This window comes from Aulonocara stuartgranti, assembly GCF_965226115.1.
Source record: "Aulonocara stuartgranti genome assembly, chromosome: 2".
Classification (NCBI taxonomy): Eukaryota; Metazoa; Chordata; class Actinopteri; order Cichliformes; family Cichlidae; genus Aulonocara; species Aulonocara stuartgranti.
In genome coordinates this window covers 32,539,848-32,551,953 of record NC_138940.1, presented here as the reverse complement: position 1 = coordinate 32,551,953, position 12,106 = coordinate 32,539,848, and the positions used below count along the sequence as shown (strand labels likewise).

Here is a 12,106-nt window from a genome sequence, read left to right as displayed (position 1 = left end):
TTAAGGTCCCACCACAGCATTTCAGTCAGGCTGAGGTTTGGACTTTTACTGGGCTGTTGCAACAACTCGATTCTTTACTTTTCAGCCATTCTGTTGTAGATTTGCTGCTGTGCTTGGTCAACTTGTGCCAAGCTATACAGGGAGTGCAGAATTATTAGGCAAATGAGTATTTTGTCCACATCATCCTCTTCATGCATGTTGTCTTACTCCAAGCTGTATAGGCTCGAAAGCCTACTACCAATTAAGCATATTAGGTGATGTGCATCTCTGTAATGAGAAGGGGTGTGGTCTAATGACATCAACACCCTATATCAGGTGTGCATAATTATTAGGCAACTTCCTTTCCTTTTGCAAAATGGGTCAAAAGAAGGACTTGACAGGCTCAGAAAAGTCAAAAATAGTGAGATATCTTGCAGAGGGATGCAGCAGTCTCAAAATTGCAAAGCTTCTGAAGCGTGATCATCGAACAATCAAGCGTTTCATTCAAAATAGTCAACAGGGTCGCAAGAAGCGTGTGGAAAAACCAAGGCGCAAAATAACTGCCCATGAACTGAGAAAAGTCAAGTGTGCAGCTGCCAAGATGCCACTTGCCACCAGTTTGGCCATATTTCAGAGCTGCAACATCACTGGAGTGCCCAAAAGCACAAGGTGTGCAATACTCAGAGACATGGCCAAGGTAAGAAAGGCTGAAAGACGACCACCACTGAACAAGACACACAAACTGAAACGTCAAGACTGGGCCAAGAAATATCTCAAGACTGATTTTTCTAAGGTTTTATGGACTGATGAAATGAGAGTGAGTCTTGATGGGCCAGATGGATGGGCCCGTGGCTGGATTGGTAAAGGGCAGAGAGCTCCTGTCCGACTCACCTGATCTGAACCCCATTGAGAACCTGTGGTCCATCATCAAATGTGAGATTTACAAGGAGGGAAAACAGTACACCTCTCTGAACAGTGTCTGGGAGGCTGTGGTTGCTGCTGCACGCAATGTTGATGGTGAACAGATCAAAACACTGACAGAATCCATGGATGGCAGGCTTTTGAGTGTCCTTGCAAAGAAAGGTGGCTATATTGGTCGCTGATTTGTTTTTGTCAGAAATGTATGTTTGTGAATGTGGAGATGTTATATTGGTGTCACTGGTAAAAATAAATAATTGAAATGGGTATATATTTGTTTTTTGTTAAGTTGCCTAATAATTATGCACAGTAATAGTCACCTGCACACACAGATATCCCCCTAAAATAGCTAAAACTAAAAACAAACTAAAAACTACTTCCAAAAACATTCAGCTTTGAAATTAATGAGTTTTTTGGGTTCATTGAGAACATGGTTGTTGTTCAATAATAAAATTATTCCTCAAAAATACAACTTGCCTAATAATTCTGCACTCCCTGTAGTTGCTGCACAGGCAGACTCACATTTGACTCTAGAATACTTTGGATCGCTTTAACATTTAAAATGCTGAGACCTGTGAAGTTTAAGATGTAGCTCTTGATGGGCTTTATTGCAGTTTCTCAGAGCACTGCAAGGTCTGATCTTGAGTTAAGTCTCGTGGGACATCTGCTCCTGGGAGGATTGGCAGCTTTCTTTAGTGTTTCTCACTTGTGAATAAATTATTAAATTGTTTGGAAATGACCTGATGAGCCTTCCCAGATTGATGGGCACCAACAGTAATTTCTCTTCAATTATTATATACATATTGATTTATTCTTTTTATTTACTCACTCAGCTGCAAAGGAGAAATCATGAAAGAAATCTTCTGCTACAAAGGTTTTAGACTTTGTTCACAGCTATAAAGCTACAAGGAAAGAATCACAGTGACAAATGAGTCCTGAAATGTATATGTGGACATGTGAGTGCTGCTTTAAGACATACTGAGGAGGGAGAAAGAAATAGTAAATCTATCCTTTCGACACGGAGCCCTGTGAAGTTCCCTTGCCAAAATTAGCAGGCTCCTCATTCATGATAGGAAAGGCAATATAACCAGCATGTAAATATCTCAAAGAATTTCCAGTTTATGAAGGTAATCTTATAGCAACATTTATAGCTGAACTCCTTGCTTACAGCTTTAATATTAGAGCTGGAATTAACTGCACAGCTGTTGCAAGCAGCTATCTGACTCAGATGTGCGCCTGTCTGGGTTACTCACTGCATGTGTGTAATGCTTGCAACCTGTGCAGCTGGTGCAGACACACACACACCGCTCTTTAAACCTGAGACCACCAAACGCAGCAGATTCTCCCCCTCTCCTTCATGGTGTCCTATCATTCAGTGTCATTTCTATTTAGGGCTCCTCCGCTGTTCCTCGTTTCCTCACTAACGCTCAGATAGAAGCACCAGCATTTAACTCCTGCACACCATATCGGAGGGGGGAAAAAACCCGCTGGGAGGACCAAGGGAATACTGTACGTGATCGAGAGAGGAATGTAGAGCTGGATTCATCACAGGGACACCACACCACTGGGATTTTATGTGTGGCTTTACGCTTCCTTCCTTATACTCCCTAGAGGTGATCTGTGGAGGACTATGCGTGACCATACAAACAGATAGAGCAACGGACCAGCTTTGATTTGGCTCATGGATACACTCAGCGTCCCTGGTCCATCCGCTTCGAACTCGGATAACGAGTCCCCTGAACATACTCCAGACCCAGATTCCTCCCGCCACACCACCCACACTGGTGGGCAGAGCGGGCTCGGTGGCCTGGGATATGGGATCAGGGTAGCGTGGCACCACCTGAGGCCCTTCATCCCCTTCTTTCTCATCAGTTCCATGGTGGTAGCTCTCGTCTACCTGATGCAAGCCATCATCTACGGGGGGCCCTTCAAAGACCCGCTCTTCTTTGTCAAGTTTAATGAGCGCTGGCCGCGACCGACTCCACCCCGAGTGGACACAACGTCCTCTACCGAGCTTTTTGGTCTGATCACCCCCTCGTCATTTGAGGAAGTCCATGTTGACGTGCACAGAGACAACGGCACAACGTGAACTGGAATGTAGAAAAGAAGGACTCCAGGGGGACCACACGCTGCTCTTGGATTAAAAGAGCACATACTAATATTTGAGTGGGAGACATTTCCCTGCCGGTCCTCTGTCCCTCTTAAAATAAAATATAATGGATGAAAATTTTATTTCAGCAGCTGAATCAGGTTTCTTTAAAATCCATTTAAATATTCAGTGTGCTCCAGCTTTTGTTTCTCTTATGAAACAAATAAAAGTGAAACTACAATTATTTTTTACAACTTTTGGAAGATTTTGTTATTTGCACTGAAGGTTCTTGCATGGCGCTCAAAATGTATAAATCACTACCAGTTTTATACATTTTTTTTAAAGCAGAAAATGTGTCTGTGCGATTTGTAGAGTGAAGCACTTATGATTTTAAATGCTTGGCCTGGTTTTCTCTCTGCACTGAACAGCAAATGTGCTTTTCCTGTACGTTAAATAAAGTGTCAGTCGTCCGAGGTGGAAAAGTCAAACAGTGATGTTCCAGCATCGCAGTCCTGTAGTCTCCCTTTTCCTGATTTGTGTTACTATCCCAGCTCTACGCAAACACTGTCCAGGAAGCACTTAGAGGGAATTTATTACTCTAAAGAATGTAACGTTTGAACAAAACCAGCTTGAATTGTCTAACTCAGGCTTCTGAAGCCTCATTTTGACCTCATCTTAACGGCAGAGTTTATTTTTTTAGACAAATTAAAAGGTGTAAATTTTGTCCCCCATCACCTTCAGCCTTTCACAGCTGAAAATGCTTTATAGACTTGAAAAAATATGAATCTATCCTTTAACCTTCCAGTGGAGTTAATGTACTTTTCTACCTCTCACCACTAAAATCCAGCTCCTCTGTTCATAAGTAGAAAATATTCACGATTCTCTCCGTGAGTGTTTCCCCTATAAATGCATCTCTTGTGCTCATTACTCATTGCTATCAGTGTATATAAATATATGCTTAGAGAGCAAGAGATGTAGGATTACATCCTACTTCAAAACCTACTGGTGGATAAAAATAATTTTATATTGATATGCTTACTAGCCAAGGTCCCTCATAAAAATTGTTTATCTCACATTAGACGGTGAAAAAGTTGAGTGGTAACTTTTAACTGTTATGTGTCTGTGCCATTTTAAAATGTCATGTAATGTAATAACAACTGAACAAATCCATGTGTTAAAGAGTGAAATCAGCTGTGGTTGAATTGTGTTGTTATTATTATTATTATTATTATTATTACTGCAAAAAAGTGTGCTAAAAACACAAACAGAATATTACAAAACGCATATAAATATGATAATAATAATAATACTAATAATAAAGCAGTTAACTCAACGAATTAAACTATAATACAATCTAATTTAACTGTGAAATGAAAAGAAAATACTATCTATCTATCTATCTATCTATCTATCTATCTATCTATCTATCTATCTATCTATCTATCTATCTATCTATCTATCTATCTATCTATCTATCTATCTATCTATCTATCTATCTATCTATCTATCTATCTATCTATCTATCTATCTATCTATCTATCTATCTATCTATCTATCTATCTATCGCTTACTCTTCCACTAGTTTCTGGTGCCATTTGACGAAGACGGAGGTGCCAGCAGTGAATGCTCTCTCTTTGTAATGTGTTTGTGTATCTTTGGCCGGCTGTTTTTTTTTTCCTTGGGGGGTGGCCGTGGCGTCTGTGCGGTGACGCTGCCGCCCCCTAGCGGCGAAGCGGAAGACTGCACCGTTTCCTCTGATGACAACGTTGACCTGCGGCTGACCCCACTAAAATCGGACAAAAAACAGCCCAATAAAATGCTGTCCGTTAAATATATTTTGTGAAGTACATTTATTTTTAAAAAAGAAACGGTTTTATTTTGTGCCTCGATAGTGGATCTGTAGAGAGTTTTCAGGCCCGCAGACGGTGAGTAAACCAGGTGTCTGTCACATGGCCGACTTTAACAGCAGCTTTAATTAGCAAGCCGGGAGAGCGTGGTTAAAACAGGCCAGATATGCTGGAAGGTGATGTTAGAACAGACGTTTAGCGGTCTGTAACATGTTAACTAAGCTAGTACAACTCTTTTCTCTGTGTAGTCTGTTTGGAGTTCACTGCTAGCTAGTCCTCTGATACTAACCAGCGCGCGGGCTTTGAGCTGGCCCCACATGACTCGAGTTTAAATGTGCTCAAAGACTATTTATTGCTGCAAGAAATATTTAAGATTGCCCATTAATCCACACTATACATAATAATAAACTATAAAGCTGCTGATAAAGGAGAAAGAAAGCTCGACCTCAAAAATCTCTGTTTTAATGTGCAAAAATTTCAAACTCAAAAAGTGTGTTTTTGTCCACAATATCGAAGCATTTATTGTGCTAATGTCCAGGTGAGCAGGGATATTTGCTTCACACTCCACACACATGTCACCTTCCGTTTCCACTCCTCTCTGCTCCCCTTCTGAAGTGGATGGGGAAATGTGGTGCTACCAAAAACCAGGGTTTGATACCCTCCTCCTCACTGAGCTGCAGAGACAACAACAGTGCAGCCAGTTCTGTGACACTCTGCTTAAGGCAGAAGGTATGAGACACACATACACAAAAAACCCAAAACAAAATTTTGCATGTGTTAGTTTTGCTTTTAAAGGTTTTGTTTTTGTCATTTCTCCCTGTCTTGCAGGGGTGTCTATACCCGCACACAGCTGTATTCTGTCAGCTATCAGCCCCCACATCTCCTCCGCTCTGTCCTCCACACCGACTCCCGCTGCGGGGCAGAGTCGCCTCTTGGAGTTTCGGGCTCTGGGTGCCTGCACCTTGCTCCACTTGGTCAGGCTTCTATACTCTGGAGAGATGGCTGGGGAGGGTGAGAGGGAGAAGCAACAGGCTATTTCTGCTGCGGCCAACCTGGGCATCCACGGGTTGGTGGAGGTGACGAAAAGGGAGTGTAAGAGCAGGGATGGGGTCGGGCAGTGCGCCGAAATAGGAGTGCAGACGGAGCCTCTGATGTTTGAGAGTGAGGAGAGACCGAGCAGGTGGAGGAGAGAGGTGAGGGATGGGAGCACTTTTCTGTGGAAAGAGATGATGTCAAATGGCGGGAAGGATGTGTGCACTCAAACAGACGAGCTGCAGATAAACACAGCTCCACCTGCTCACCCAGCAGTATCGTTTGAGACCATCGATATGAGTGCTCTGCAGAGTATACAGCACTCAGACCCCCTACTTGTTCCCCCTCAGATTTGCCCTGTGTCTGTCCTCTACCCTCCAAATGAACTAACACCTCAGATATCCTCTGCTCCCTTAGGTTCTATACCTGAAGCTGAAAGCACACCTGTTGCTGTTGTGACCCAGCCGTACACATCTGCCCCCCCATCCCTCCCTCATTTTATGAGCCAGACAACCATCTGTAATGCTGACCCCCAGAGCGGATGGGCTGATCAAGATGTCACAGTGGCGGAAGAATGGGAGGAAGAGCAGTTTAAACAGTTTCAAGGCAACATCCCAGGATTCATCAGCTACTTTCTGAACCCTGACAATGAGGAGGAGCCCCGCAGGGGGAGAGCAGGCCGCAGGCGAAGGTTCGGGGTTGGAGGTGCCAGGAGAGCCGAGACGGGCGAGGAGAAGCGTGGGAGACCACGAGCAGGAGGGAGAGGGCGTGGTCGGGGAGGATTAACTCAAATGGTGCAGGAGGTGGGGGTGAGCAGGTTGCAGAAGTTGTTCTTGCTCAGGTGGGGCATGAGGACGCCCAGGACGGGTCAGGGAGGCGGAGCTGCTGGGAGGAAGCTGTGCCTGCAGACCAGAGAGGTTGTGAAAAAGGGTGCACGCTGTGAGAGGAAAAGAGGGCGTGGCATAGCGTGGGCATTAAGCCAAGTTGGAGATGTGCTGCAGTCTGGTGAGGTCGGAGGAAGCACCACTCAGCGTGGAAGGAAAAATACGGGGCAACAGTTTGAACAGGTAAGCGAATGAGTGTCCTGTTTGTGGCATCTATAGAGTGTCAAAAGCTGTAATTAAATAAAATTATAGGGTCTGGGAGCTCAAAACTAAACCTTTGAGGGTTTTTACACCCAAAAATGAGAATTCAGATTTAAAACAGGATGTTACATTTGCTGCTTCTTTCAAACATTGTGACCTGTCCTTGTTTGCAGGGCAGTCTTCCTGTGCGGAGGCCACGAAGGTCCAGAGCCAAAACAGCAACATCGGCTTCCTGTTTTCCCACACCTATGCAGTTTACCAATGCACATACTCTATCTACCTCCAGCCACTCCTTCCAGGCTTCTCCATCTCCCCACCTGCCATCGCCTGCAGCCTCCTCTCCACCATCCTGTCTTCCTGTCCCAGCCCCACCACCTCATGAGGAGCAGCCTGAGCAGATCGATCGTCTTCTGGAGGAAGTGATGATGGGACTCGATATTTTACCAAACAACAAAGGCAGCGCTTCACGTGCTCAGCATCCCCTTCCAGCAGGTAGCAACACTGGCGCCTCTGCCTCTTCTGAAATCACCTCATCCCAAAACAAACCGCAGAGCCTTTCTTCTGAGCTCCATGAATCCACTGAGGTTGCAGTTGTTGCAGGAGCAGCTGGTCGCTCCAGTTCTACAAATGGTGTGGTGCCAGTTCTAGAGCGGCCGTGCGAGGGAGAGCTGGGTGACATGCTGGACCACTTCCTGCAGTCGTTTGAGCAGCATGTTGAAAGCTGTCGTGCAAGAGAGGAGATGGAGACGAGTGGTGTGAGCTCCACAGAGTCCTGCCAACCTCTCACTCTCATGAACACTTACAAAAAAAACAAAGATCACACTACAAACCCCTACATGCCTCAACTACAAAGGAGCACCCACAGAATTGAGTGCTCTCAAACACCTGAGCTGCACATTGATGAAAACGAGTCTCAAGAGAGCCGCTCACAGTCACGCAAGGCCCACGCTGGCCGCACCGTTTCCCCCAAACACATAGAGGAAACTAGACCGACTTCAAAACGACAGAACAAAAGAAGGCAAAAGCCTTATCTGTTCTCACTAGAGAAGAAGAAGGTGAAGGTGAGGAAGCCAGACGATGCGGTGAACAGAAACCCTCATGCCAGAAAAGAGAATCAGCTAAAGCAGATTCCTGTGGTGAACCTGGAGAGGAGAGAACTGCTGCCGGTCAAAGTGGCAACGCCGCGACACATCTGTCAGAATCTGAAAGGCAAGGTGGGAAATATTTCAAATAGCTAACTGGCAGATCGTTTAATTTTGCCGTCTGTCACCTGCTAAGTAAGTGAATAATAACAGTAATTAAATATGTAAGTAAACTGTATTTTTATAGCACATTTAAAACCAAAAAGGTTGCATTAATATTTCCATTGTCTATATCAGGGAGATTATCCAAATTATAAATCAATGATTATTATTTGGGAGGTTTTTAACCTGTGTTTTAATAAAAGGAGTTAATGAGCCCAGATTATCCTTCAAACTGTCAGTTTATAGTGGATGGCCAAATAATATTTCCCCTGGTTTGGATTTGTTTAACTCTAAGAAACTGTGGGACGTGCAAAATGTACTCACTGAGCCTTCTTATGGGTCAGCGATCTTCCTGATTCCAAGGTAAATCTGCATAGCGATGAAAAGAAATGTGCGGATGAGTAATATGACCTAGACAGAGCGTAATAAAGAAAACAAATAGGCCCCTAGATAGATCCCTGTGGAACTCCAAATGTCAAAGCTGCCGATGCAGAGGATTATTTTCCGGTTAAATCAAAACTGTCCTAAATTTAATAGAAGATTCAAACCAGTTAACCCCAAAGCCTCAACTCCTGCATGATGCTTTGCTTGTTTAAGAATGGCTATACTACTGCATGCTTACACAGTACCTTTAGCAGAAGCTAGGTTTGCATTTATAATGAACTAGTAAGTTTAAACTTTAATTGTATACTATTAGGACATAGACCTTAAAAACGCTGTAAAAATCCCCACAGCGTGTGAGACTCTGTGATTACCAGACGGTGCATCCCAAATACTGCTACTTTGAGCCAGTTTGTGACAACTGCTAACGTTTGAATGCTGACAGATATTTAAAGTTACCACACGTGGATTTTTCCCCCACTCAGTCATAAAAGGCTCAGTGGTGTATCTACTAAAAGTCTCGGACGAGTACAGATTTCGTAACCTCGACCTCACAGTCAAGGTCATGGGTCAAGTTTTCTGAAAATCTTGTGAATGCAGTCAGTTAAGAAGGAAAGCTTTATACCATAGGTTGCATGTAATAGGAGGCTGAAGGGTAGCACTGTTTTCAGTATTTTCCATGTTTAGACTATTGTTTTGTACTTTTATAGTTCATTAAGGTGAATCTGTTTTACAGGATGCTTTACCCTTCCTCGAGGAGCCACTTACAGCCAAACGCCTACCCTCAGCAGTTCAATCAGGGCGCAGAAGTAGGGGCAGACCCAGGAAAAATGACCCTCTCAGCTCATCTAACAGAGAGTGTTCAAAACCACCCATTCTGGCACAGCCTGCAGATTTCTGTGTTGCGGATGAACAACTTGAGAAAAACCAGGAGAGACGTGAGGAGGAGTTGGCTGTACAGTCACACGAAGAGGTGGGGGGGGCTACGAGGAGGGGACAGAAGAGGGGAGCAGAGTCAGACGAGGATACGAGTGATAACGCCACCGTGGCCAAGAGGGCTTGCTTTGAGACACCGACACAGCCACCCACCTCTGAACCTGCAGACTTTACCTCTAAACTAGGAGCCACAGATCCTGAGGAGACAATCGATGTAGAGACTGTTTCTCCGACCGGAGCCTGTTTACAAGAAGAAAAAGAAAATCTCCCGTGGAGTGAACTCAGACTAGCTGAGGGAAGTCTGACAGATGAGGAAGTACAGAGCAGCGCTGATGAGATCATCGATGTGGATGGAGACGACGAAAACTTTGAGATAAAAGAAGAGATTCAGACTCAGAGCAGAAGAGCGCCGACTGTGTTTGCTGACCTGCAGCCTTCTGTTTCACCCTCACAGTCTGCAAATGGAAGCTGGGACGTTGTCAAAGATGAGGTCATCGATGTGATTGGAGGCTCCAGTCCCATCCCTGAACCGGTGACCATCACGTGGACAGAGTCTTCAGAAGGTGAAGAAGAAGGAGGAGAGCTGGACGTTGATGTAGTCGGAGAACACAAAGACAGCGCTTCATCAGTGATTTTCACCGCTGTGATTAAAGACCTTGTCAAGGGAAACGTTCAGACTGAGGTGCGCTTTCATTAACACCTCTAATGCCCCCTTCTTTTCTGTTCGTGTGATTTCTTACATTGGTTCATTTAACTGCGTCTATTTCAGGGCTGGTGACAAATGGTCGACGTAGATGTTCATGAATGTTTGTCTTCTCTCTGTATTGTGCTCACATCCACGTGCAAACATGCTGACAATCACACCAAGGATGTTTGTGTTGCTATTCCACCGGGGTTTAGGATAAATGGAGCAATATGTGTCATTTGTTTCAAGCAGTGAGGAAAGACCTGCATCCTAATGCGTAACATTGTGAGCTTAATCAGAACAAAAGACGTGTGTTTGTGTGAAGATGTTTAGTTTTAAGCTCTTCAGCTGAGTATATAGAGACAGCTGGGATTGTTCATAATTGAAGAATTTTATGTGTTACAAGTTTAATATTACTCATTTGTAACTGTTAAGCAAAGTTTTCTTTTTTAAACTGAAATATTGGAAATACATTTAAAAAATCAGGTTTTTGTATGTAAAGAAAGCGTTTTTATTAGTTGTACATATGACAGTAACCGTGCATTACGCCTTAATCATGCTTCAGCTAAAAATCTACATCACAACTTAATCTTCCACGGCGATCAGAGTCGACCTGACCTGTAGTTGCATTTTTCCAGAGCTGCACGTCAGGTTACGTTGTAAGTTACGACGTAGATTTCCCGCTGAAGCGTAACTCAGTTAGTTGTAAATATGATTGGTCATATATATATATATACATGTATGTCAGCTTCTGTTCTGCCAAAAATTTCCAGAAAACTTTCAGCACTCCTTGTTTTTATGTTTGTTTTCGTTTGCTAATGTTCCCCGTGGCACTTTTGGTTCAAGGATCTGTTTCCTGTAATAAAGATTTTTCTGTGATGCTTGTGACCTTATTACTGCGCAAGTGGATCTGAAACAACAAACAACAACAAAAGCCTCAAAAGTCCAATCCTATTTTTTTTAGCTTCCGATCAGCCAGACCTTCTTGTGATTTTTTTTTTACGTGCTCTTGAGCAATAGTTCTTCAGTCTTTCTGAAGGTCAGGGTTTTTCTTTGGATACTTCTTTAGTTAAATCCATTAAAAAAATGCCACAAATTGCTAATCCATAAAAAACACAGTTTGACAGACATAAAATGTTTCCGAGGTTAAAGCTCTTATAATGAAAGCTGTTCTAAGGTCGGACAACTCAAAACTATTTTTTTAAAACATTCCTCATCCAAAAAAGGGAAAAGGAACATACAGCTTGTTATCAGCACTCAGTTTAAGAGCCTGTGTCATCAGTGCCTATGGAATTGGCAGCTTTGCACATCTGGAAAGGCACCATCAGTGGTGGAGGGTATATAAAAGTTTTAAAGTAACATATACTCCCATCTGAACATCTTCCAAAAAAAAAAAAGAGCTGCATGTTTGAGCAAATCAATGCTAAATCACATACTGCATATATTAAAACAACATGGCTTCACAGTAGAAGAGTCTGGGAGGTAAACTGTCCTGCCTGCAGTCACCATCTGAACACATTTGGCATACGATGAAGAAGACGAAGGACTGTCGAGCTGCTAGAATAACAAGAACAACATTTCTCTCCCAGAAGTCCAACAACTGCTCTCCTCAGTTCCCAGATGTTTACAGGTTGTTGTTAAAATATATGTTTTCCATATTCTATTGTGAATAAAATATAGGTTTATGTGATTTCCAAATAATAGCATTCTGGTTTTAGTTATATTTTACATAGTTTACCAACTTTTAAAAAAAAAAGATTGGAAAACATAATCTTTTTGTTTTCATTTAGTTTGTTTATTTTCTTAAGATGTACTATGTTTAACTATCAGTCACTGAGAGCTTCCACAGATTAAAAAACCCTCGGTATTCATCATTCTCTCCACTTGCCTCTGCTGTGTGTCCCTTTAAT

At 43.2% G+C, this 12,106-nt stretch overlaps 1 protein-coding gene across 2 annotated transcripts; it reads left to right on the top strand.

Annotated features, from left to right (window-relative positions):
* Positions 1-4,655: 4,655 nt before the first annotated feature.
* Positions 4,656-11,075, top strand: LOC309687833 (uncharacterized protein). Of its 2 annotated transcripts, none has more exons than XM_082503046.1 (5): positions 4,656-4,911; positions 5,449-5,562; positions 5,662-6,932; positions 7,124-8,164; positions 9,312-11,075. In XM_082503046.1, the coding sequence occupies exons 2-5, from the start codon at positions 5,460-5,462 to the stop codon at positions 10,206-10,208; spliced, it is 3,312 nt and encodes a 1,103-aa protein (XP_082359172.1). In that variant the 5' UTR covers positions 4,656-4,911; positions 5,449-5,459; the 3' UTR covers positions 10,209-11,075. The 2 variants fall into 2 exon arrangements, with proteins under 2 accessions (XP_082359172.1, XP_082359171.1); XM_082503045.1 differs by having other exon boundaries at positions 4,657-4,911; positions 5,372-5,562.
* The last annotated feature ends 1,031 nt before the right edge of the window (positions 11,076-12,106 follow it).